At 39.6% G+C, this 26,923-nt stretch overlaps 2 protein-coding genes across 2 annotated transcripts in view; both read left to right on the top strand.

The window, feature by feature from the left end:
- LOC136845172 (crustacean calcium-binding protein 23-like) overlaps positions 1–8,330 on the top strand; it is a 29,186-nt gene extending 20,856 nt beyond the window's left edge. Inside the window, exons 3-6 of the mRNA XM_067115139.1 lie at positions 1,287–1,409; positions 2,830–3,007; positions 5,145–5,354; positions 7,572–8,330. Of these exons, the coding sequence (XP_066971240.1) occupies positions 1,288–1,409; positions 2,830–3,007; positions 5,145–5,354; positions 7,572–7,673 (612 nt within the window). The 5' untranslated portion in view covers position 1,287 and the 3' untranslated portion in view covers positions 7,674–8,330. The remainder of the gene's footprint in view (positions 1–1,286; positions 1,410–2,829; positions 3,008–5,144; positions 5,355–7,571) is intronic.
- A 14,286-nt stretch (positions 8,331–22,616) lies between these two features.
- The window catches only part of LOC136845169 (A disintegrin and metalloproteinase with thrombospondin motifs adt-1-like), a 96,520-nt gene continuing 92,213 nt past the window's right edge, over positions 22,617–26,923 (top strand). The window contains exon 1 of the mRNA XM_067115134.1: positions 22,617–22,727. The gene's annotated coding sequence lies outside the window, so the exon portion shown is untranslated. The remainder of the gene's footprint in view (positions 22,728–26,923) is intronic.

Below are 26,923 nucleotides of genomic sequence, written 5' to 3'. Positions count from 1 at the left end.
GGCGAACATCCTATTAACCTTCGTAAGAAAATCAACCCTGGTAATTGCTCATGACTCAATAAGTCGTCCAGAATCCAGTCCCAGAGTCACTAATGATATTTTGACTTGTCATTTTCGGCAAATTTCTAACTCATCACTTTGACATTTTGTTTTGTATTTTTTATGTGTCTTAACTGCAGTAATATATAAGTTCTATTCTTTAAAATGTCACAAGAAGCAGTATCATAGCCTGAATAGCAACTTAACAGACACAAATTAAATTGTTTCTTCTCACAGCTCTGGCTCCTGGACAGACAGACTCGCAAAGGCCAGGTAATTGAAACGCTAAAGTCTGCTAAAGAGTATAATTTTGAGAAAACAAATGAACACTTTGGCTATCCAATCTCCAAATCGATTTCCGGTGCTATTATAGGAGGGTATCGCCACGGTCTTTCTTGACTGTGGTTATTACCTACTGTCAAGGCCACAGAGAGAGACTGCGTGGTCTTGCTACCGTGTTGCGTGATCTGAGCTCTGCAGATGGCGCTGAAAGATCATTTCATCTTCCCTTCTTATGCCTCTGCCTGCATTGTTTTTTGCCTTTTACCTTTCATCCATTCCCTTTTGTACTTTCCCATCCAGTTCTCTAACCACATCAACTTAACTTTGGAGGAGTTTTTATCCTTCCAGTTAAGAACAAATCGTACTCAAGATTGCAGTGTGCCCTTTGGCCACGAGCTGCACCCACTTTTTTTTATCTTTCATTTTACCTCTATTTAATCTTCCTTTCTTATATCTGGCTGCCCAACCTCCCCAACTCCCCCTTTTTTCACTGTCCTAAGAGCTGAATGGCTGAAAGTACCCCAGTGTTTGGCTTTATAGCCTAATTTTCAGGAGTCAATCATAAATCAAGAACAGCTCATTCAAGAAAGCCTTTTGAGTCTATGAATGTGACTCAGTACTGTTGATACCTTCTTGTTGATGTTATTTTCAGTGCTGTTGATGCTTCGTGTTGATGTTAATTTCAATACTGTTGATACCTTCTTGTTGATGTTATTTTCAGTGCTGTTGATATTTCTTGTTGGTGTTGATTTCAGTACTGTTGATGGCTTCTTGATGTTAATTTCAATACTGTTGATACCTTCTTGTTGATGTTATTTTCAGTGCTGTTGATACCTTCTTGTTGATGTTAATTCCAGTGCTGTTGACAGTTCTTGTCGATGATATTTTCAGTTCAACTAAAATATACTTATGTTGCAGCGGTAACTGAGCCCCATAAATCCTAACCTTCCTCCTTCCAATTGCAGAATGGCAGAGGCAAAGCTGAAAGAGGCCGCCAAGGCTAAGATCGCCGAGTCGACCGATCCTATGGAGAAGCTCCGGAACCATTGTCTGTCCCAGGGCTATGCTGGCATCCTCTCCCTCGGCAGGTAGGTCCCGCAAAATTTGATGCTGATGCTTCTCATACCCTAACCTGAGCAACCGTATCTAGTCACAGTTTTTAAGGAGGCTGAACGTATTATGTGTGCAAGAGAAGAAATTGGATGCGGTAGAGATGAAAATACTCAGGTGGATGTGTGGAGTAACAAAAATGGACACGATCAAAAATGAAAGAATGAGAGGAACTACTTAAGTCATAGAACTATCAAAGAAGACTGCAGTGGTATGGCCATGTGATGAGAAGGGATGAGACATGTGTGGGGAGGAGAGTGATGCAGATGGAGGTGCCTGGTGGGAGAGCAAGGGGAAGACCGAAGAAGCTAAGAAGGTGGATGGATGTAGTTAGAGAAGATCTGAGAGACAAACAACTGTCAGAGAACGATGTGTTGGACCGAGCCAGGTGGAGGAAAGCTGTCAGGAACATCGACCACACATAGAAGTGTGGTCGATGTTAATATTATTAATGATCTTCTTCTTCTTCTTTCTCTGCATCTTTTCCAAGATGCACAGAAAGAAGAAGAAGAAGAAGATCATTAATAACATTAACAGTAAATCTCACCTAACCCAACCTGCAATAAGCATCTTTGGTTTATATAATTGTCAACTCCTTTTTCGTTCTGCTCATGAAGATTTGTTTAGATAATTTTTTGATAAACTGATGCTTTTGGTTACGAATGAAAAAACTGATGCTTTTGGTTACGAATGGGAAGGTCTTTGTTGTTAAAAATTAATTACGATAATTTTAATATTAACGATGATACTGATAATTCAAGAGGATTTAGATATCTGATGAGTGGTAGAGTTTCATCGTTCATACCCTTATGAATCCGAGTCCAGTTTTAATTTCGTCGTGAGGTATATCTTTCAGACATCTACAAATTGATAAAATGCAAAAATTGAATAAGAAAGACCAAAAAATCAGGTTGAAGATAAATATAAAATCTATATATATATATATATATATATATATATATATATATATATATATATATATATATATATTAAAGGGCTCTATCCATAAATTGCAACATTTGAGATAAAATTTAATATGCTTAAAAGTCGAAAATAGTAATAAGGAATGTGAACATTGAAAGAAAATGTCATAAGAAATATTGTTCAGTAAAAAAATCTAAGAATTGAAAAATGGTATGAGAAATCTTAATCCCCAAATTTGTTAATATTATAAAAAATAGAAATAAAATGTCCAAAATATTATTTAAAAAAAGAGCAATGTTATGATTATGAAACAAAAATATCTCATCTATTTTACCTCCCCTCAAAAAAACAAAACTGAATACTATAAAAGAAGAAGTAAAACGTCTAAAATATTATCATCTAAATAAAAAAAAAATAGCAATGTTATGATTATGAAACAAACAAAAATATCTCATCTATTTCATCTCCCCCCAGGCTCTTTCGACGAATGGACAAGGACCGCAATTGGACCCTGTCACGCGACGAACTGGCCCGAGGCGTCTCCCAGTTCGGACTGAACCTGTCCGAGGACGACATAAACAAGCTCTTCAAGCAGTTCGAGAAGGACGGACAGACCGGCATCCACTACGAGGAATTCATTGATGCTATCAGAGTAAGGAGGAGGCTCTTTGTCTGTCCGTCCGCACTTTTTCTGTCCGCCCTCACATCTTAGAAACTGCTGATGCTAGAGGGCTGCAAATTGGTTTGGTGATCATGCAACCTCTAATCATCAAACGTGTCAAATTGCAGCCCTCTAGCCTCAGTAGTTTTGATTTTATTTAAGGTTAAAGTTAGCCACGATCGTGCATCTGGCACGTCTATAGGTGCCAACAACACATGCCACCTTTGGGCCGTGGGTGAAAGTTTCATACAGCATTATACGCTGTACAGAAAGCTCGATTGCTTCGAAGAAACTTCGGCGCATTCTTTACTTGTTTTTTTAAAAGGAGATTTTTGGTTATGTTTGGTGTGGTTTTGTGTGTGTGTGTGTGTGTGAGAGAGAAAGAGATGAGATTTTAGAAGTGTTAGAGAGAAATGATAGTTTATTAATCGACTGAGAGATAGCAAGGGAATTTGCTAAAAGAATTTGAGAGACGGTTCCTTGAAAATGTTCGAAAGTACAAAGAAATCTCCATTCTTCTTTCCTTAAATCTTCAGCTGAAAACCCACATGGACTGAGTCAACAGACCATGAACCCAAGAGGTTTCCAAAGGGAAAAAAGCCTGCAGAAGGAGACAAGTTAAGGGAAAAGGTGGGAAATAAATAAAGATGAGACAATGTAGTATAGGCGTCAGCGGATCAGATGGATGGGTGAGGAGAGGAGGGATATGGGTGAGGTGGGACTTGGGGAAGAAGATGCAAGAAGAGAAATAGATGGAGAAAGTTGACTAGAGCGGCCGACCCTGCTATACAGTGGGACTAATAAGGTCGACAGAAGAGATGAGAGAATGTAGAATAAAATCGATACAACTGGAATTCAGGAGACGTCAGCAGAGAGCAGGTTTGAACTTGCTTAAAGTTCCTTGTTGGAAGGGTCGGTAGAGTTCTCGGCTAGCACTCTGCTAGACCCGAGTTCGAGTCTCCGGCCGGCCAATGAAGAATTAGAGGAATTTATTTCTGGTGATAGAAATTCATTTCTCGGTATAATGTGGTTCGGATTCCAGAATAAGCTGTATCCCGTTGCTAGGCAACCAGTTGGTTCTTAGCCACGTAAAATAAGTCTAATCCTTCGGGCCAGCCTTCTCTAGGAGAGCTGTTAATCAGCTCAGTGGTCTGGTTAAACTAAGGTATACTTAACTTAGTCTCTAGCTTAAGTATTTGGAGATCAGAAGATTCCACAACTGAACTAGCAAACTAGTCCACACTTTAGGTGTAGCCAAGATAAAAGCCCAACAAACTGAGTGGTATTAAACCTGATTTGTCTGGAAGAGGGCTCTTGAGTTGAATTCGTTTCAATACTGAGAAGTTTTTATATCTTTCCTTGTCTGTACCCCGTAGGTGGGTAGGGCCGTCAGTGCACCTCATGCGTTGCACTGTAGGCATTACTTAAGGTTCTTTGCAGCTTGCCTTCCTTAGGCCCCTAGCTGCAACCCCTTTCGTTCCTTTTACTGTACCTCCTTTCATATTCTCTTTCTTCCAACTGACTTTCCACCCTCTCTAACAATTGATTCATAGTGCAACTGCGAGGTTTTCCTCCTGTTGCACCTTTCAAACCTTTTACTGTCAATTTCCGTTTCAGTGCTGAATGACCTCATAGGTCCCAGTGCTTGGCCTTGGGCCTAAATTCTATATTCAATTCAATTTCCTCGTCTGTATGTCTTTCTTTGTGTCTGTTTATTGGCCCATTACGTTTGTTTAGACTTTTTGCGTCTGTCTGCTTGTTTATCAAATTAAAACAATTGATATTGAACTGAAAATTAATTTCTTTGTTAACATTCTTTCAGATTTCCTCCTTGTTAAATTTTTTCAAATTTCCTCATTGCTAATTTTTTTCAAATTTCCTCATTGTTAAGTTTTTTCAGATTTCCTCATTGTTAACTTTTTCAAATTTCCTCATTGTTAAATTTTTTCAAATTTCCTCATTGTTAACTTTTTCAGATTTCCTCATTGTTAAATTATTTATTCAAATTTCCTCATTGTTATTTTTTTGTTAATTTTTTTCAAATTTCCTCATTGTTAACTTTTTCAAATTTCCTCATTGTTAGCTTTTTTCAAATGCCCTCGATGTTAATTTTTTCAAATGTCCTCAGCCTCCAATGTCCGGCCCTCGCAAGACGGCCGTCGAGAACGTCTTCAAGACCCTGGACAAGACTGGCGATGGGGTGGTGACCATCGACGACCTGAAGGGCGTGTACTCGGCCAAGAACCACCCGAAGGTGCTGAAGGGCGAGGTCAAAGAGGAAGACATTCTCAAGAAGTTCCTCAACTTGTTCGAGTCGAATTCGTCCGTCGATGGAAAGGTACGTTTCCTGCTGACACTGTTTAACTCTTTTTTTTGTATTTTTATACATATGGAATGTAAAGGTTACGCATGACACAGCAGCTTACCTTCAGGCCGCTTTGATTTCGATTCTTTCTGGCGTATGTCACTGCTAGATTGGTTAAAGTTAGTTAAAGTCCTCCTGGGCCCCTGTAGGTTCATAGGACAGGCGCTGATCTCTTGTTTCTTAGGCCGACAGCCAGTGGGGGGACAGGTCCCAATGCCTATGACACATGGCAGATGTGTCGCTGGGCTCACTGTTACAAAATTAAGGTCCTGTTTGTATTTATAGGTAATAATTTTTTTAATGCATTTTCACGAGGGCAGTGGCCAGTTTATATATATCAAGGCTGTTTAAGAAAGGGATAATAACGAGGCCGTTCTGGCAGTGGGTAGTTATAGAGGCTGTTATAATAGTGGGCAGTTATGAAGATTACTGAGTGAATCATTATAGCGGACAGTATTCTGGCTTTTTCTTGAAATTCATCTTAACTGACAGCAATGAAATCAAAGGCGCATTTATTTTCAATTGTAGCCAGTACGTATTAGGGCGTGTATTTGCCCTTCTTGTATACAGATAAACATTTCAGCAGTGTAATTTACTAACGTAAGTCATGTAAGGATTAGTTACTTGACGTGGATTTTGGGGACTTCTGGCTTCGATTGCTAGTGAGTGATAGGTTTCGTTTTCTGTTTGTTTTAAGTAAAATCCAATGCTATGGATAACCGAATGGCCTCATCTAATGAATCATGAAAGAAAACAACACCGAGCGGAAATCATAGCTGAGAGGAGAATGAGTTTAATTTCTTGAGGAAGTAAAAGGCACACTACTGTCATTGTAGAGAAGGTTATTAGAAACGATAGGAATATTTGCAAAACAGAGAGCCATAAATTGCCGACTTATACTCGGCAAGTTTGGGAGAAGGTGGCCTGGCTGCTGTTACTGAAGGGTTTTTGATATGCACTGCTGCCCGCTTTGTATATTGATTAAAATTAAGATAAGGATTCAGTTAAGTTTTTGACATTTTTGCATTTTAAATTACACCTTCATATGAAACTACGCAGGTATCTGGCCAGAAAGATTAATTTTTCTTGGACATAAATAAATTAAAGGCACTGTAAAACTAAGCTTGCAAGGTATGCTTCTGTTAAACAATCTTGCTAGAATAACAGACGTTACTAGGGCTTCTGTGCTTCAGATGAAAAGTGACAGAAGCCCTCTTGGCTGAATTAAATAGCGTCAAGGTTCCTCTTTCTTCCTCTAACCCCTGAGATTGTCCAGCTGCTCAAATATACTGTGGATAAACTGTTGTACTGCTCTGAACCCTCAAGTTAAGTCTGCTGCTTCAGAATGACCACAAGGCTCTTGCTTACTGCACCTTAATGTTCTTTTTCTGCATGCACTAAGGGTAGTCTCAAACCCATCTTGTTTTGCACTAAGGCACCTCAGTGATTCTATTTTATGCACTGAAATTGCATGAAGTCTTCCTTCCTGCTCTGGACATCGCAGCTTCTCTCCTATGACTGGTCTGTTGTGTTATAAGTTTATTTTGATGCTTCTGCTTTGCCAACAGTTAACATTAGCATGATTTTTGCTTCAGTACAATACGGTGCAGTAAGTCTTGCCTTTTTTTTTTTGTCTAACCAAGATAACCTGAGGGTTTTTCATTTAAAATCTCTTCTCTGCTTCCTTTAGCGAGCATCTTTGGCCTTTTCTCTGCAAAAGAAAGCTTCAGGTTTCCTCATGACTAGCAAAATGGCTTGGATATCTTTCTTTCTTGTATGAAGGCAGCCAGCACACTTGCATTAGCTTTGACGAGATGTTTTCTTGCCTCCAGTAGTAAAAGATTACAGCAGATACTCTGCCCTAAAATGGATAACTACAGTATCTGCAAAATTTTCGAAATTGAGATATGTCACCTGTTGGGTTCGTGAAATACTAATACACAAGTCACTGCAGTTTTAGAATGCTTTCCAGGAGTATTTAGGGGGTCCCATTTGCAGTATCTGCAAAATCATTAGGAAGGCATTTTTCTCAGTTTTGTATTTTTGCAGATACTGCAGTCTTCCATATTAGGGCAGTATTGTTGAACACATTCTTCTGACATCCAGAGAACCTGGGTGTCTCAATAGCTATTGCCGTTCATACTGTCATTTTGGAGTCAGTTGAGTACACCGAACCCTGAATTATTCCAGGTCACGAAGCAAGAGTTCTTTGACTACTACACGGCCCTGAGCAAAGCCGTTGACGACGACGAGTACTTCCTGACAATTGTGAAGATGAGTTGGGGAATGTAGAAGGAGGTTCTTTCATCCCTCGCAAGGAACGCAAGCACCCAGCCTTGCAGGATGGCGTGACGTCACGTGGTACCAACGCCCTTTACGCAGCATCCCTGCGCAGAACACCATTTTTAACTACCAATTCATGAAGCCTGTGTATTAAATCCGCTTAAAAATCTTGAGTTTTTGTAAGCAGTAATCTTGAGAGATGTTTAGCAAAGTTCTAATTCATCTGGTATTATGTGTATGCATACAGATATGCACAGTAGCCTACGTACTCATGTATACAGTACATTACACAAAAGCAAAACTTTATATAAAAAAACAGACAGAATTAAAAGAAGTATTTTGTGTTTTGAGATATATACTTACATTCTTATACATACACACATTATACCAAAAGGCTCCTGAGTATGAAATAAACATTTATATTAATTTTAAAGCTGTATTTTAGGATCATTTTAAATGAAAAAAAATATAATGATATTCAAATGACCCTCTCCAACAGCTTCTTGTTTCATGATTTGATAGTGGAGGTGACAGGGACAATGCCTGAATGCACTTATGTTATTGCCTGATTATATCATTACACAAGAATATAAACAATGTTTTCACGATTTAGGTAATGCTGAAACTCATATGCATTAATTTTATACGGGATATTAAAACACAAAACCAAAAGAAATGTTTCATTTTATATTTACCAAATCAAGATACCATACAGTGAACGTGCCGGTGGTGGCCTATCCTATATCGTTGCCAGAAGCACGATTGTGGCTAACCTTAACCTTAAATAAAATCAAAACTACTGAGGCTAGAGGGCTGCAATTTGGTATGTTCGATGATTGGAGGGTGGATGATCAACATAGCAATTTGCAGCCTTCTAGCCATAGTAGATTTTAAGATCTGAGGTTGGGCAGAAAAATTGAGGACGGACAGACAAAACCGGCACAGTAGTTTTATTTTACAGAAAACTAAAACCCTCATGGTACTTTTTGTCTCACGCTAGTCCATTACATAGAAGGAATCAGTTGTGTCGCTCTTTGTTGTACAAGAACAAAGGAAATCAAAGAGGGATAATTAACAAACGGGTGATACAACAAAATGCATTTCACTTTTAAAACTGTAACGGAATGAAAGGTATAATTAAAATGACTTGCAAGATGAAAAAGCAAAATGCAATAAAAACTAACGCAAGTAAAGATATGAAATATCAGAAATAATAAAGATGTATGAAATAGAATGCAAGTACAAACGGAAATGAAGTGAAGCTTATTAGCAGAGAAAAAGGATTTGAAATACTGAGCTAATCAAATCCACTATTATCATTATTATTATTATTATTATTATTATTATTATTATTATTATTATTATTATTATTATTATTATTATTATTATTATTATTATTATTGTTGTTGCTAATTAAGCTCCGATGATAGCTGGAAAAGAAAAATGTAACAAGCCCGGTGCTCCAGTATGGAAAGCAATCCAGTATGGAAGAAAAAATATGGGATGAGACAATACATGCTCATTTTACATGAAATATTCCTCTAGTGACACATTAATCATTACCATACGAACAATAAACAATTGAATTCGTAGGGGAGCAGCAACCACCCTAGCAGGATGCCACGCAGGATAAGCTGAAAAAAATGTGACGGTGTTCTAGTGTTGCTGATTCGAATCAGCTCAACTTTCTTGTAAATCTAAGCCCCGTAGGGTCGGGGATTGCAACCCCTTTCGTTCCCTTTACTGTACCTCCTTTCATATTCTCTTTCTTCCACCTTACTTTCCACCCTCTCCTAACAATTGATTCATTGTGCAGCTGCGAGGTTTTCCTCCTGTTACGCCTTTCAAACCTTTTACTCTGTCTCCTTTTCAGCGCTGAATGACCTAGTAGGTCCCAGTGCTTGGCCTTTGGCCTAAATTCTATACTGTATTCAATTCTTATAACTCTGAGAGTTCTTCAGCTGCCAACACCCTTCTGGATCACTTTACATGTGATCAGTATACTCAGTTTTTAAAATGTTTTCTTCTTGTGGTCGTCATTCTGAAGTGCATATCCAGTTACTGTCTTTCGTGCGTTATGTGTTTCTTACTCGATACAGAAGTTTTCAGAGAGTATAATATTCAATGAATCAATCAGTCATGTCCTGTGGCACCCACGGGGATGCATAGGGCCTCGATGAACTCACGCCACCACATTTTGTCCTGGGCTAATTCCTCAAGATCTCCCCAACACTTGTCTCCTGCTTCCCGCCTCATTGTCCTCAACCACATCTGAAAAAGTACCAGAAGTCGGGTGAACCGTAATTTCACTACACCGATAATTAAATGATTATGAAGTTGTTATTGTCACACTTGCCATGTTTACTGCAGTCTTTCAGTGGTGTAGGTGGTAATTCAGAATTTTCTCTGTGTTGTACACAACATTATAAAGCCAACAGAAAAATGCTGCAGTGATTTATAGCTGCTTACGGGGACGCAAAATGACAAAATGAAAAAAAAAAATGATAATTACATATCAATGGTAAGTATCAGTGTTTGAAAGATGTGGACAAAAGAATGCACAGTGTTGGTGTTTTCAAAAGATGTGACATTTCACACCGAATAGCAACAAATTTTAGGATTTAAAACTGATTTACCCGTCGGGCGGCACTGATTGTACAACATTGTCATTGTCACAATTGCAGTGTTAACATCAACACAGTATTACCAAGAACAGCTAAGTCATGAAACTTCTCCGAGTTGTGCGATAAAGTAAAATGACATTGGAGTGATTTCCGAAAACAATGAAGTTTGTTGAGGTATCAGTTGTACAGAATGAGCGTCTGACTGACGTCACACAAGTGTGGTCTCGCATCACCCAACACAGACTTCCTGGCACCCAGAGCAAATAACTTACTTAATCTTGAATGATACCACCCTAAGGGTCTAGTTCCGTCAGAGCACCTGACGTGGGGCACTGCAGGCATTACGTAAGGGTTTTTGCAGCTTCCTTCGGCCCTAGCTGCAACGTCTTTCGTTCCTTTTAATGTACCTCCGTTCATATTCAAGTCCTTCCATATGACTTTCCACCCCTTCTAACAGTTGTTTCATAGAGCAACTGCGAGGTTTTCCTGCTGTTACACCTCTCAAACCTTCTTACTGTAAATTTACCTTTCAGCGCAGAATGACCTCATATGTCCCAGTGCTTGGCCTTTGGCCAAAATTCTGTATTCTTGAATGATAACGGAAGGGAAGTTATGGAAGTTCCGTATGTATATGAGATAATGGTGAAAGGGAGATGGAGGTGTCTAAGGACATGTCTGTGGCACCACCCTAGGGAAGATAATACGTGATAACGTGAGTTTCCCGTAGGGGGTTAGTGCCATCAGTGCACCTCATGGGATGCACTGTAGGCATTAGTAAGGGTTCTTTGCAGCGTCCCCTCGGCCCCTAGCTGCAACCCCTTTCATTCATATCTTTCTTCCATCTTGCTATCCACCCTCTCCTAACAATTATTTCATGGTGCGGCTGCGAGGTTTTCCTCCTGTTACACCTTCAAACCTACTTACTCTCAGTTTCCCTTCGAGCGCGCTGAATAACCTCATATGTCCCAGTGCTTGGCCTTTGGCCTAAACTCTATATTCCATTCCATTCCACCAGAAGAGTTAGAAGCCCCAAATCTACTTGTAGTGAGAATTATGAGAGGGAGGCTGCTGGAGGCGAGTGTATATTTGTAGAAGACAGAGCACAGGAAAGACATGTGGAATGTCACAGATGCCCTTTGTGTCACGTTACATCGGAGGCGATAATAACGATCTTATGATTGCCAGGCATCCTCCGCCAGGACACAAGTCACTGTTTTCATTATATTGAGTTCTCATGGACCTCTTTGGACCTGACAGGAGGTCGTTTGATCTTCAACAGGCCCAAGGGGCAGGAAACACCTGGTCACGCATGAACCTGCAATTGCACCTTCCACAGCGAACGTGGGAAACACTTCATACAGTTTGGTCTACAGCAATAGGCAGGAGAACTCTTCCAACGGGCTGAGAACTGGAGTGCAGTCTGGAGGGTGAGCCTGAGGATGGACTCAACCACACACAGCATACATTCTTACTCTCAGTTCTATAGGTTCACTCCGAGGAAAATTGTCTGATTTTCTTATGTGAAAGCCTGGAAGGAAGAGGTCCTAATTTGAAAAGTAATTTGCCAACCAGATCACATATGTGCTCACGTACGTGCCCTGGTTGACCTCCAGAGATTGGGCATTTCGACAAATTGGCTGGCCTGACACTGCCAGATGGTTCACGTCTGTCATCTCGATGATTTGTAGATGAGTGGGTTCGTTTTCCTGCTTAATCATGCTTCACTTGTTCATTCAGAATCGTTAAGGAGATACCTGTAAGCACGGTTGAGCTATATAGCTCAACCGTGCCTGTAAGAGTGTAAGGGTCAGGAATATACCCAAAAGCCCCGTAGCGGGGTACCGCCGCCAGTGCATATGACGCGGTGCACTGTAGGCATCACTTAAGGTTCTCTGCAGCGTCCATTCGGCCCCAAGCTGCAACACCTTTTATTCCTTTCATTGTACCTCCGTTCGTATTCTCTTTCTTTCATCTTACTTTTCACCCTCTCCTAACAATTGATTCACAGTGAAACTGCGAGTTTTTCCTCCTGTTAAACCTTTCAGTCCTTTTTACTGTCAATATCCGTTTCAGCGCTGAATGACCTCATAGGTCCCACTGCTTGGCCTTTGGCCTAAATTCTATATTCTATCTATCTATCTATCTATCTATCTGCCAATCTATCCGCGCTAATAAGGTTTGAGAGAACAGGAAAAAGGCGTTCGAAATAGCTATCAGTAGGGGTTAATCTAAAGGTCAAAAGGAAATGAAATTTCCAAGCCAGTTGTATCTGGTGGTCTGTCTCCTTGAACCGAGTTTCATTTGTAGTGTTCTTTGTCTGCTGAATCATGGCTGAAGTACGCGAAGACTACTGTAGAAGCAAACAAAGAAAAAATGGAATAAAGGAAATTAAATGAGATACGAATATAATGCTGACACATTGCAAGGAAAACAGATTTGTGGGGAGTATAATGAGTTACCTAAAAAAAAAACTTTATTGTACAACAATGAAAAAGTTAATTCCGGTTTTTATTGGCTGTTGGGTTAACCATGTGAGGTGACAATTTAATTCTATGCCTTACAGGCACGCAGACATCATTGTGACTCAATGCTGCTTGCATCTGACCGGTCATGGTTCGTTGCAAGTTTCCTTGGGGTCTCTGTGATTCATTGAGCACTCTAAGCTCAACCGGTGGGGAAAACGCGAACTTAATTGGCAGTTGCTGCTAAGTACACCATACTAATGTAACAAGGTTTATAAAGGAGTGTGTGTGTGTGTGTGTGTATTATATATCTATATATACATATATACATTATATATACATAATATATATACAAACACACACACACACACACACACACACATATATATATATATATATATATATATATATATATATATATATATATATATATATATATATATATATATATATATATATAATTTCATATGACCTAACGCCTGAAGATGTAAATTGATGGCATTTGAAAATTATTCAAATGCTCTACAAGACTTAAGATAACAGTAGTACCATTATGCAATGTGTACCTGTTAGGAGTGGTGTCTGACAAATGACTGTTGAATAGGTTTTCTGTAATACAGTACCTTGTAGTGTCTTGCGGATGGACACGGTTGAGAACTAAACTCCAGAATTCTCTTCCTACTCATTTGTTCCGTCATTCACATACCCTGCTTATTCAGAAGGTGTAAATATCACTTCTTTCAGATGAGACAGCATGGGATTTACGCCCTCAAATGACGTGGGATGGGTGTTGTGTTGTCGTCTGTTCTGTCTGCTTGTGTTAGCTGGATACCTCGAGAATGAATGAACGGCTTTTGATGGTCGACTTCTATTATATATATATATATATGTATATATATATATATATATATATATATATATATATATAGATATATATAGATATATATATATATATATATATATATATATATATATATATATATATATATATATATATATATATATATATATATCCTCTTTTGTTTTACCAATCACTAAATTTACAGCTGTTTTAAACATACAATTGTACACATACAGTATGCAAACGTATGAAATACCCGTTGGGGGTTAGTGCCGTCAGTGTACCTCATGTGGTACACTGTAGGCATTACTTAAGTTTCTTTGCAGCGTGCCTTCGGCACATAGCTGCAACACCTTTCATTCCTTTTACTTTACCTCCTTTCATAATCTCTCTCTTCCATCTTACTCTCCGCCCTCTCCTGCGAGATTTTCCTCCAGTTAAACCTTTCAAACCTTTTACTGTCAATTTCCGTTTCAGCGCTGAATGAACTCATAAGTCCCAGTGCTTGGTCTTTGGCGTAAACTCTATCTCTAATTCAATTCAGTTCTCTGAAACAGACATAATACATAAATATTTATAACGAAAAAAAAAACCGTTATGTTACAGGTGTGCTGTACACGAATAATAGGCAAAACAGCTGTTCAGTTACCAACTACTGTTCTGCGGCCAATAGGGGCCACATATGCTATTGCCTTAAGCGTGCTACAGGTGTGCATTAAATAAGGGCTTGGGGGAAATGTACAGGTATGTAGTTCTTTCATAATGTTGCTTTTATCTCTGATGGTGTATTGTTATCATAGTTTTTTTTTTTTTGCTCACCAGTAAGTCCTTTCCCTCAATACGGGAATTCTTAGTAATAGAAACAACGGTCTCTGCCTCAAATATTTATTATTATTATTATTATTATTATTATTATTATTATTATTATTATTATTATTATTATTATTATTGCTTTAACTGTTGTTCCTGCTCGTATTGTTTTCATCATTGTTGTAAGTCACCAGCTGCTCGATATCTTTTAATCAGCGTGACCTAATTTAAGCTCTCTCTCTCTCTCTCTCTCTCTCTCTCTCTCTCTCTCTCTCTCTCTCTCTCTCTCTCTCTCTCTCTCTCTCTCTCTCTCTCTCTCTGAAAGAAATTCACTTTTATTCAAAAAAATAAAATAAATGAAATATTCCTGAAAGCACTTCCTTGAAATTAAAATAAGTAAAAATATATATATTTTTATATCAATAAATGAATATATATATTATATATATGTGTGTGTGTGTGTATTCATTTATTGATACTAAATGAAAAATAATTTAGAATATTAATCGTATTACATATTGAAAAGTTAGGTAATAGCGATATTTGTTAAAAACCAGTGTTTTAATGTTTTTCATCCTTTTCTGGCATCTTTCAGCCCCAAATAGTCAGTGATTACTGGCATCTTTCAGCCTCAAATAGTCAGTGATTACTGGCATCTTTCAGCCTCAAATAGTCAGTGATCACTGGCATCTTTCAGCCTCAAATAGTCAGTGATTACTGGCATCTTTCAGCCCCAAATAGTCAGTGTTTACTGGCATCTTTCAGCCCCAAATAGTCAGTGTTTACTGGCATCTTTCAGACCCAAATAGTTAGTGTTTTCTGGTATCTTTCAGCCCCAAATAGTCAGTGTTTACTGGCATCTTTCAGACCCAAATAGTTAGTGTTTACTAGCATCTTTCAGACCCAAATAGTTAGTGTTTACTGGCATCTTTCAGCCCAAATAGTCAGTGTTTACTAGCATCTTTCAGACCCAAATAGTTAGGGTTTACTAGCATCTTTCAGCCCCAAATAGTCAGTGTTTACTAGCATCTTTCAGCCCCAAATAGTCAGTGTTTACTGGCATCTTTCAACCCCAAATAGTCAGTGATTACTGGCATCTTTCAGCCTCAAATAGTCAGTGATTACTGGCATCTTTCAGCCTCAAATAGTCAGTGATTACTGGCATCTTTCAGCCTCAAATAGTCAGTGATTACTGGCATCTTTCAGCCTCAAATAGTCAGTGATTACTGGCATCTTTCAGCCTCAAATAGTCAGTGATTACTGGCATCTTTCAGCCTCAAATAGTCAGTGATTACTGGCATCTTTCAGCCTCAAATAGTCAGTGATTACTGGCATCTTTCAGCCTCAAATAGTCAGTGATCACTGGCATCTTTCAGCCTCAAATAGTCAGTGATTACTGGCATCTTTCAGCCCCAAATAGTCAGTGTTTACTGGCATCTTTCAGCCCCAAATAGTCAGTGTTTACTGGCATCTTTCAGACCCAAATAGTTAGTGTTTTCTGGTATCTTTCAGCCCCAAATAGTCAGTGTTTACTGGCATCTTTCAGACCCAAATAGTTAGTGTTTACTAGCATCTTTCAGACCCAAATAGTTAGTGTTTACTGGCATCTTTCAGCCCAAATAGTCAGTGTTTACTAGCATCTTTCAGACCCAAATAGTTAGGGTTTACTAGCATCTTTCAGCCCCAAATAGTCAGTGTTTACTAGCATCTTTCAGCCCCAAATAGTCAGTGTTTACTGGCATCTTTCAACCCCAAATAGTCAGTGATTACTGGCATCTTTCAGCCTCAAATAGTCAGTGATTACTGGCATCTTTCAGCCTCAAATAGTCAGTGATTACTGGCATCTTTCAGCCTCAAATAGTCAGTGATTACTGGCATCTTTCAGCCTCAAATAGTCAGTGATTACTGGCATCTTTCAGCCTCAAATAGTCAGTGATTACTGGCATCTTTCAGCCTCAAATAGTCAGTGATTACTGGCATCTTTCAGCCTCAAATAGTCAGTGATTACTGGCATCTTTCAGCCTCAAATAGTCAGTGATCACTGGCATCTTTCAGCCTCAAATAGTCAGTGATTACTGGCATCTTTCAGCCCCAAATAGTCAGTGTTTACTGGCATCTTTCAGCCCCAAATAGTCAGTGTTTACTGGCATCTTTCAGACCCAAATAGTTAGTGTTTTCTGGTATCTTTCAGCCCCAAATAGTCAGTGTTTACTGGCATCTTTCAGACCCAAATAGTTAGTGTTTACTAGCATCTTTCAGACCCAAATAGTTAGTGTTTACTGGCATCTTTCAGCCCAAATAGTCAGTGTTTACTAGCATCTTTCAGACCCAAATAGTTAGGGTTTACTAGCATCTTTCAGCCCCAAATAGTCAGTGTTTACTAGCATCTTTCAGCCCCAAATAGTCAGTGTTTACTGGCATCTTTCAACCCCAAATAGTCAGTGTTTTCTGGCATCTTTCAGCCCCAAATAGTCAGTGTTTTCTGGCATCTTTCAGCCCCAAATAGTCAGTGTTTACTGGCATCTTTCAGACCCAAATAGTTAGTGTTTACTAGCATCTTTCAGACCCAAATAGTTAGTGTTTACTGGCATCTTTCAGCCCAAATAGTCAGTGTTTACTAGCATCTTTCAGACCCAAATAGTTAGGGTTTACTAGCATCTTTCAGCCCCAAATAGTCAGTGTTTACTAGCATCTTTCAGCCCCAAATAGTCAGTGTTTACTGGCATCTTTCAACCCCAAATAGTCAGTGTTTTCTGGCATCTTTCAGCCCCAAATAGTCAGTGTTTTCTGGCATCTTTCAGCCCCAAATAGTCAGTGTTTACTAGCATCTTTCAGCCCCAAATAGTCAGTGTTTACTGGCATCTTTCAACCCCAAATAGTCAGTGTTTTCTGGCATCTTTCAGCCCCAAATAGTCAGTGTTTTCTGGCATCTTTCAGCCCCAAATAGTCAGTGTTTACTAGCATCTTTCAGCCCCAAATAGTCAGTGTTTACTGGCATCTTTCAACCCAAAATAGTCAGTGTTTTCTGGCATCTTTCAGCCCCAAATAGTCAGTGTTTTCTGGCATCTTTCAGCCTCAAATACTCAGTGTTTATCCTGTCTTCGCGCAAAATTGAAGAAGTCATGTCCTTTGTTGATGTAATATCACTCACGCCTTCAATTTTGCCATCAGTGATGGCTACCTAAGTCACAAGTTTCGTCCCTGTAGTGGGGTAGCGCCATCGGTGCATCTCATAGTGGAATTGTGAGATTACACCTATAAAGCCTTCTTCACTCTCATTTTCACTCTCAGCACTGAACCACCTCATAGGTCCCAGTGCTTGGCATTTGGCCTAAATTTTATATTATAACTCCAATTCCAAAAGTCTCGTTCGCGTCGATCAAAGATGTCAAAAAGGCATAACCTTTACTCACTGCGCATGCGCCGAATGAGGACGATCTACTGTACACCTGCGCCCGGTTTCTAAATGCTACCAGCATTTATGGTCGACCCTTTTTATTTTTTTTTTATGCCCAGGCCAACATAACGTGCTTTTCCCCTGAACCGCGCCATTTAATTTTTTTTTTTTTTATTGCTTTCCCTGCCGAATTGCAATGAGCCATAGGGGTGAGTAGTAAGTACTTCGTACATCATGTCATGCGCTTGTTTGCTGTTTTTTTTTTTTATTTTTTTTTATTTTTAGTAATTTTTTTGTGATTTTTTTCTTCCTCTTTTTGTTGTAGCCCGGAGGACATTTGTTTGAGATGTTGGAAGTAATTTTTTTTTTAGTTTCATGACAAATTCTTCAATGGAAAGGTTACGTTATTATGTATCTTTAGTTTTCTGTAAAAGAAAACTATTGTGCCGGCTTTGTCTGTCCGTCCGCACTTTTTCCTGTCCGCACTTTTTTTTGTCCGCCCTCAGATCTTAAAAACTATTGAGGCTAGAGGGCTACAAATTTGTATGTTGATCATCCACCCTCCAATCATCAAACAAACCAGATTGCAGCCCTGTAGCCTGAGTAGTTTTTATTTTATTCAATATTAAAGTTAGCCATAATCGTGCTTCTGGCAACGATATAGGCCAGGCCACCACCGTGCCATGGTTAAAGCTTCACGGGCCGAGGCTCATACAGCATTATACTAGACCACCGAAAGATAGATCTATTTTCGGTGGCCTAGATTATACAGTGTACAGAAAACTCGATTGCGCCGAAGAAACTTCGGCGCTTTTTTTACTTGTTCTTGGTCGTCCTCTTCTTTGCCCGCGGATTTTATTCTTTGCTATCTGTCATTTTTTTGAGAGGAGGAGACATAGACAGCCCAACCCTCCTCCCCGCAAAAAAAAAAAAAAAAAAAACACCAACAAAAATGGTAATGCACTGCTCGTCATAGGTAATGACAAAGCAACCTTTTATTTTTCTTTTATTGTCACTGGCTTTTTTTTTTTTTTTTTAAGTAATTCCATTGTTTTCGTATTCGTCGACTTTGACTCTTGTTTGGTTGTTCTTTTTTTAACTGGAAGTCTTTTCGAATAGTTTTTAGTGTTCTGTAAAAGATGGCTATTTGTCTGTCCGTCCGCGCTTTTTTCTCTCCGCCCTCAGATCTTAAAAACTACTGAGGCTAGAGGGCTGCAAATTGGTATGTTGATCATCCACCCTCCAGTCATCAAACATACCAAATTGCAGCCATCTAGCTTCAGTAGTTTTGATTTTATTTAAGGTTAAAGTTTGTCATGATCGTGCGTCTAGCACCGCAACAACACAGGCCACCACGGCCGGCAGAGAGTTTCATTGACCGCGGCTGCGAGTTTCATACAGGATTATACGCTGTACAGAAAACTTGTTTATATTATTCATTTATTTCCTCGTGCTTACTCAGTGTTACTCGCTTATTTTCTCGGGGTTATTTTTTTAAGGTAATCAGATCAGAGTCACATTGTTTCATTGTCCGTGTTTTCGTTTTACTTGCATTTTATTTGAAAAATATATTACTATTATTATGGCAATTGTCATCATCACCTTTGGAAGCTCATCAACGTCTCTTGCGTCTGTATATAGTAAACACGTACATATCATCTTTTATGTACATGTCCAGTATTTATGGCGCTCTTATCCGCGTTCAGTTTCTGAAACTAAAAGGGCCTATGAATAGTCTGATGCGAGACACAGTGGGTCACAGTAAGGCATGAGAGCCATCAGAGGGACCGCTAAGCAACTATACGACCTTGATCCCCTCCGTCTGTTAGGTCAGCTTTTCAAGTCCTCCTTCTCTCTTTAGAAGATTTTCTTTCTGCCCTCAACGACGGTAACATTTGCAATTGTATGTTGCCAGTGGTCATCTTCTTCTTGCGTGACTCAACTTGGTTTCTTTGAGAGGGAAACGAACTTCGCGCGCATTCTTCTTCGGACCATTTCGATTTGGAAAGCCCTCTAAAGAGATACACCTGTTGGATTTTGAAAGAGAGAACCTATTTGAGGGTGGCGAAGTGCCTCCTTGCCCGTATTGTATCTGATGCCCATGCCCTTTATGCTTCATTTGGATAAAAAAATAGGTATTCTTTTTCTGGACGCAGGATTTCCGGATTTGGAGGTATCCTGCAGACGTGGCCTGAATGAGCGTCAGTGACGTATGCGGTGGCGTGATGACTTCAGGAGCCAGAGGATTCTGGGAGATTATCCTACCTGTCTGATTGAAGAAGACGATTGAGTGCAGGTTAAGGTTGTGAGGTCCCGACCTGTCGCCAGGACCCTCAGGGCATCATCGCTTCAAAACAAAATCTACATGGCGCACACCGAGTACCTCAGGAAACACAGATCCAGAGCTCCTGACTCAAACAATCTTTTATGCATTTTTCACAAGATACTTTACGTCCTTGTTAGAACTGTAATTAGCTCTTCGTTGGGTGAGTCGGTAGAGCTGCGGACTGGCACTTGCTGGGCCGGAGTTCGATTCCCCGGCCGGCTGATGAGGAGTTAGAGGAATTTATTTCTGGTGATAGAAATTCATTTCTCGGTATAATGTGGTTCGGATTCCATAATAAGTAACCTATTGGTTCTTAGCCACGTAAAATAAATCTAATCCTTCGGGCCAGCCCCTAGGAGAGCTGTTAATCAGCTCAGTGGTCTGGTAAAACTAAGGTATACTGAACTTTAGAACTGTAATTAATAATGTATGTCAGGCATTGCAAGCTTTCCAACCATATGTATTTGAAATCTCTTCCTAAATTGTATATAGGATTGTTAACCATTCTTCGTGTGTGAGAAAACACATCTGACTGTATATAGACTTTCCTCTGTTTTTCCCTAATATCAAATGCTACTTTTACGCTCGCAAGAGTTCTTGGCCTGTCACAGATTTTGAGTCAATAAACATCTCTTACGCGCTGCTCTATGAGCAAGAGCCCATGCTGGCATAAGGCCAGCTCAATCAAAAACAACAAGTGTCAATAAATCAGACTACCTTGAACTTGCCTCTTACTCGCCGTCTAGTTACAAGGTTCTTATTTTATAAAAGTAATCATTACATCACAGTGAGGACCAAGGTCCACCAAGGTGAGTTAAGAAATGATGAATTTTACCGTGTCACTGCATCAGAAATGAATTTGTTAGAGGTGCAGTTAAGGTAGGGGAAGTTGGGAAGTATCGGAGAAGGCCCAGGAAAGAAGACTACAAGAGTGGTTTGGTCATGTTATGCGGAGAGAAGATCATGTGTGTAAAAGAGTTATATGAGCATGGAGGTGGAGGGAAGGAGAAGAAGAGGAAGGCTAAAAAGTTCATATGGAAGGAGAAAACAGCAAATGACATGCGGAAGGAAGGTTTAAGAAGTCAGGATGCACTGACAGAGGAAGGTGGATACGCCTAATGGGAAACAGCGACCCCATGTAGAAATGGGTAAAGCTGAAGAAGAAGAAGAAGAAGAAGAAGAAGTGTCCCTGCATCACAATCGTTAAACAGATTATTTTTCAAAATTCAAATCTCCTAGCCAAAGAAATTTCGCAGTTGAGGAGTTTTTCCGCCCGCCCTCAGATCTTAAAATCTACTGAGGCTAGAGGGCTGCAAATTGTTATGTTGATCATCCACCCTCCAATCATCAAACCTACCGAATTGCAACCATCTAGCCTCAGCAGTTTTTATTTTATTTAAGGTTAATGTCAGCCATGATCGTGCTTCTGGCACCGCTATAGGTGCCAGCAACACAGGCCACCACCGGGCCGCGGCTGAGAGTTTCATACAGAATTATATGCTGTACAGAAAACTCGATTGCGCTGAAGAAACTTCAGTGCATTTTGGGGCAAATGAGCTATATGTGGGGAACCTTCTCCAAATGTCACTGATTTTTTGGTTGACTTTTCTTGGGGACTTTAAAGAATTTTTTTCCCATCAATCTTGATGTTTCTGAGGCAGTCGACAGAAATCTTTCTGCTTTTAGCTTCACCTCTGCTTGTGAACTTGTTTCTAGATTTGTTATAACTGGTTAATATTTGTTGCTAACAGAGAAACATTTGCTCGTTGTCCAGCTTTAACGGTGTTCACCAGGGCTCTCTTCTGCCACCTATACTCTTATGCTACACCTCATCAAAGACCTCCTGCAGTCTGCCTCCACTCCTGTTTCTATTTTTGCTGATGATCTAGGTCTCCGCACTTCCTCTTCCTTGTTGTTTAAGATTAAGCCAGCCTTGTGGTGGCACGGGCTGTTGCTCCTGAAGCAGCCCGCAAACCTCTTCTTCATAGGCAGTGTCTCGAAGTGATGTTTCCTCACCCATTAGCTTTGATCTCGTAACCTTATCTTAGTGGGGTTTAGTCGAGTTCAGTGCTTCCCTCTCCAATTCCTTAGTTTTTTCTTTTTAAATTAAAATCTTATTGAATGTTTCACGTCTTGAAGCACTTTGAATATCGAGGTGATTGCAAACATGTTTTGGATAGGTTGCATTGTTTGCACTGCTAAATCTGCTTCTGAAAAAGTAGTAGGTGTTTTGTGTTTAGTTAGATGCCACAAGTGTTATTTTTCAGCCAGGGTATTAAAATCTATGTTGGATTTATTGCAAACATGTTTTGGATAGGTTGCATTGCTTGCATTCCTAAATCTGCTTCTGAAAGAATAGGTGTTTTATGTTTGGTTAGGTGCCATAAGTGTTATTTTTCAACCAGGTTATTAATATCTGTGTTGGATTTATCTGGCCACATTTGGAATAATGCCCTTATGATCTAGATGTTTCATATTTCGTTTTCCTCCTTGACAGGTCTGCGTTGAAGACAGATCATTTAGTCAGTGACCCCGGCCCTTCCCTCATCTCTCGATCCCGTCTCTCTCTGCCGCAAGGTGGCGTCTGCCTCACCATTTTGCAGGTACTATTTCTTTCATTGTTCCATTGAGCTCAAGGAGAATCCCTCCTCCTCCCGTTCCTCCTCCTCCTCCTTGCAGGAGGCTCCGTAACACCCAACAGGGCACTTCATCCCACATTTATTCTGCGAACAAACTGGAATCCTTTGATTGCAAGGTTTAGTTACTGCTGCTCCGCTTTTGGCAAGCTTTGGTATTCTGTTAACAACCTCTTTTTTTCCTTGGCTTATATGACATTAATTTATTAGTGGTTCAGATTAGCCGTTTTCCTTACCCAGAAATTTTCCAGTTATCTTCAGTCCTGGGCTTGAGGAGAACATGGCGCCAAAAGTTCCGTTACGGCCTGAAACGAAAAAATCAATAAACTATGAAAGTCCACAACTATGTGTCTTCCGTCCTTTGAAAAAGCCCCCGAAGTTCGTTCACCCCGAGTATTTATTCCGTATTTGGATGGCGGATGAGTTGCCCCCAGTGACGTAGAGTGGAAAGTTGCGTCGGTCGTAAATTGACGGAAATTGGCTGCTCGTTGCGTAAGCGAGGATTTCAGTGGGCACCGCCGTGGGTAGGGGTCAGTGCATATTTAATGAACCACACACATGCCCACACACTCACATGTATAGGTATATATATATATATATATATATATATATATATATATATATATATATATATATATATATATTATATATATATATATATATATATATATATATATATATATATATATATATATATATATATATATATATATATATATATATATATATATATATATATATATATATATATATATATATATATATATATATATATATGTGTGTGTGTGTGTGTGTGTGTGTGTGTGTGTGTGTATGTTGTGTGTTTGTGTGTTTGTCAGTGTGTGTACAGTATACGTATGCATACCACATGTTGCTAGTTTGCCAAGGCATTCTTGCAATCAGCTTTAATCATGATGAATGATTCCATGAACACTCCGGCCCCCGCGGGAGTGTCGAGTTTTTAGTAAAGATCGCTGCACGGGTTTCGTTCGTTCACCCTGCAGTGAGAGAGAGAGAGAGAGAGAGAGAGAGAGAGAGAGAGAGAGAGAGAGATAGGGGCATTACAAAGTGATGATGTTGGGGGGAGGGTTGGTGGTGGGGGTTATGGAGGCTTGGGAGATAGGCTTGGAGGTAGGTGTTACAGAGCTCAGTAGGATGGAGGGAAGAAGGCGGGGGTGGGGGTGTGGGGGAAGAAAGGTACTGTTGCATTGGATGGGGAGGAGGAGGAGGTGGTGGTGAGGAAGGTGGGAATTGTAGTGTAATGGGAGGGGGAGGAGGAGGAGGAGGAGGAAGATTGGGTGAGGTGGAGGAAGAGGAGAGGTAAAAAGTAATAAGTAAAATCAAGAATAAGTGGCAAGAGAAGGAAAGAGGAATAGGTATGATATATTCGAAGGGTTTCAATAATGTCCTCATTACGATAATGGAGAGAATACCTAAGACTCATTATGGAAAAGCGATAATAACCTCAAAAAATTAAGATTTATTGCTCAGGGGAAAAACGACGGACAAACCAGAAATTAAAAATAATAAAAAAAATATATATCTAGGAAATAAAGTGTTTGAGTAAGAGTGAGGGCGAGGTGATTGCAGTGAAACGCCGGGCCCCTGAAAAAGAAAGTTACTTTGGTCGAGTTTCTTTTGTCCGAGAGAAAATTGGGCGAGGTCACGGAACAACTGCCATCGATTTCGGTTCTTAATGTGGAAAGTTTGGGCTATACAACCGCCAGAAAACAGCGACGTGAATAATAATAATAATAATAATAATAATAATAATAATAATAATAATAATAATAATAATAATACGCTGTTTCATCCATCGAAATATGAACATTGGGGAATTATTGACTAATATTGATGTGCAGGAAAAACGAATCATCAGAAGAATTGAGAAAACTCAGTATAAAATCAGTTCGCAAAATGCAGCCATTCTGTTCAACAAAATTTGCCTCAAAGACGGTCATCTTCCTTCGAATAATAATAATAATAATAATAATAATAATAATAATAATAATAATACTAATAATAACACATTTAGGAATGACAGATTGAACGTGACTATCTTGTTTGTTTTCCTCTAGATTTAAGTTGATAACGATAATTACATAATTACAAGGGCCTTTTGTTTTCGCTCATGTTTGTCTGCCAACAGTATTCAACGTAAATGCAATTCTTAACGAGAAATTTTCTGTGAAAGCTGACTAACTACTTGAAAGGTCCATTTCTCTACCTTAGTTCATGAACATCTTTAGTTCCGGAAACTGGATGACCTGGAAACAGTAAATTCCAATTTTCCAGAGAATTCGATGATTAAAATTTGATGAGTAGGTTGCCCAATTACCTACGTCCTCATCTCTCGTAGTTTGGTTGCAATCCAACGACTAGTTTTTCCCACCGAGCTTCTCTGGAAGGTTTGAAATTGGTCCAGATGTTTAAGGTAATTTTCCATTACACTTCTTGGGGAGGCTGACCAGGGGCCGGGTTCCCGTTCGTCAGAAGTCAGAGGTGATGTGGATCTAGTTCTGGAGGTCGCTGGAGAAAATGGATCATGGTTGACTTGACAGGAAATTCCTTGAGTACTTTGACCACGGGCAGTATAACAATACTTCAGAAAGCAGTTGCCATTTGAAACTATGCACAGATTACTCCCGAACGTAGTTGCCATTTGAAACCACCATGTGCAGATTATGCCAATACTTCAGAACGTAGTCGCCATATGAAAATACCATGTACAGATTATGCCAATACTTCAGAACGCAGTTGCCATTTGGAACTCTGTACAGATGTGCATTTTCAATACCTTTTTTGACAGAGGTCGTCCTTGGGGCGAAACCAGTCTGACATTATGTAGGTTGCTGTTTTGCACTGAGCCCAGATAGGGGTGTGGAAAGATGGCGTTCACAGAAGAGGCGTTTTCTAATGGTACTTATTTCATTCATGTCATCATTGTTGCAGTTGCAGTGTTGTTACTGGGCACAATTTATGGCCTTCAGCTCTTTCACTCTTTCATTTCGGACCCTCTTACTTTCTTCAGTGTTCGCAGATTGACCGGTATCCTGTTTTCATTAGGAAAGTGTGTGTGTGTGTGTGTGTGTGTGCCATTAATAGGGGCGTCCAGTCTCTCTTTTGGATCTTTCCTAGATAGTGACCCCCAAGGATTTTCGGGGGGCCTTATCTAGGACTTATAAATCTTGGGGGCCATTATTTTTATGATATTTACAGTCTTTTGTTTTATGTTTTTACGGTCATCCCTAACGGGCTTGTGCTAAACAGGCCGCAAAGATGGATACATACCGGGTTAAAACCCTTGGGGGCACTATCTAGGAAAGGTCCCTTCGTTTTGTGAAGACGAGAGCACTAGCGGATCCAGAAAAATTTCATGGGGCGGGGGACCAATTTTCATATTAGACGCACACACACATATATTTACTGTATATGTTATTATTATTTTATCTCAAAACTTTATTATTTCTGTAATAGAAATTTTATTTTTTCCCATTTGTAATATCTCATTTATGTTGTTATCTAAATCTTCAATATTATTATTTTGTCATTATTTTTTCTTGTGGGGGGGGGGGGCCACGTGGATCCTCTAGTGGACGAGAGGATTTTCAAAGACAGTTGCTCTGGTCATCTGACCATACCTTGCCTGTGGAGATGGTGATCTTGCGTAAGTCGACATTTAAAACCGTTTTGCTCAGTCCCATTTACCCACTTTTGTCATTCTTTTCCTATATCCAAGGTCGATCGACGTTTCTACAACCTTCCATCCCATAATAGGCAAGAGTATCACTCTCCTCCGGGCAAAGTCATCCCCTACTTTTTCTTGCAGTAAAAACCCCCAGCTTTTCCTTATTTGGTGTTCCTAGATTTCCATATTGATTCGACACCATTCAAGAAGAGAGGGACCCGTTAATGTTTTGTTTTTTCCATTTTTTAAAATTTTTCGTCAGTAATGCTTCGTATACTGCATTATGCCTTGAGTTTACTACCTACAGTCGATTTACAGCGTAAAAACGGGACGTAAATATGATTGAAAATACCAAAACAATTGTGACCTGGGGTAACGACAGGTGTAGCGTAAACAAGTGGGCATTGTCCCTCAGGGAAAGCTTCTCTGGAGAGCATTTTGTTCTTCAAACTCCCGCGACCTCAAGGGAAGGCAA

The sequence above is a fragment of the Macrobrachium rosenbergii genome, chromosome 13 (genome assembly GCF_040412425.1).
Source record: "Macrobrachium rosenbergii isolate ZJJX-2024 chromosome 13, ASM4041242v1, whole genome shotgun sequence".
Classification (NCBI taxonomy): domain Eukaryota; kingdom Metazoa; phylum Arthropoda; class Malacostraca; order Decapoda; family Palaemonidae; genus Macrobrachium; species Macrobrachium rosenbergii.
This window is presented reverse-complemented; position numbering and strand designations above follow the sequence as displayed.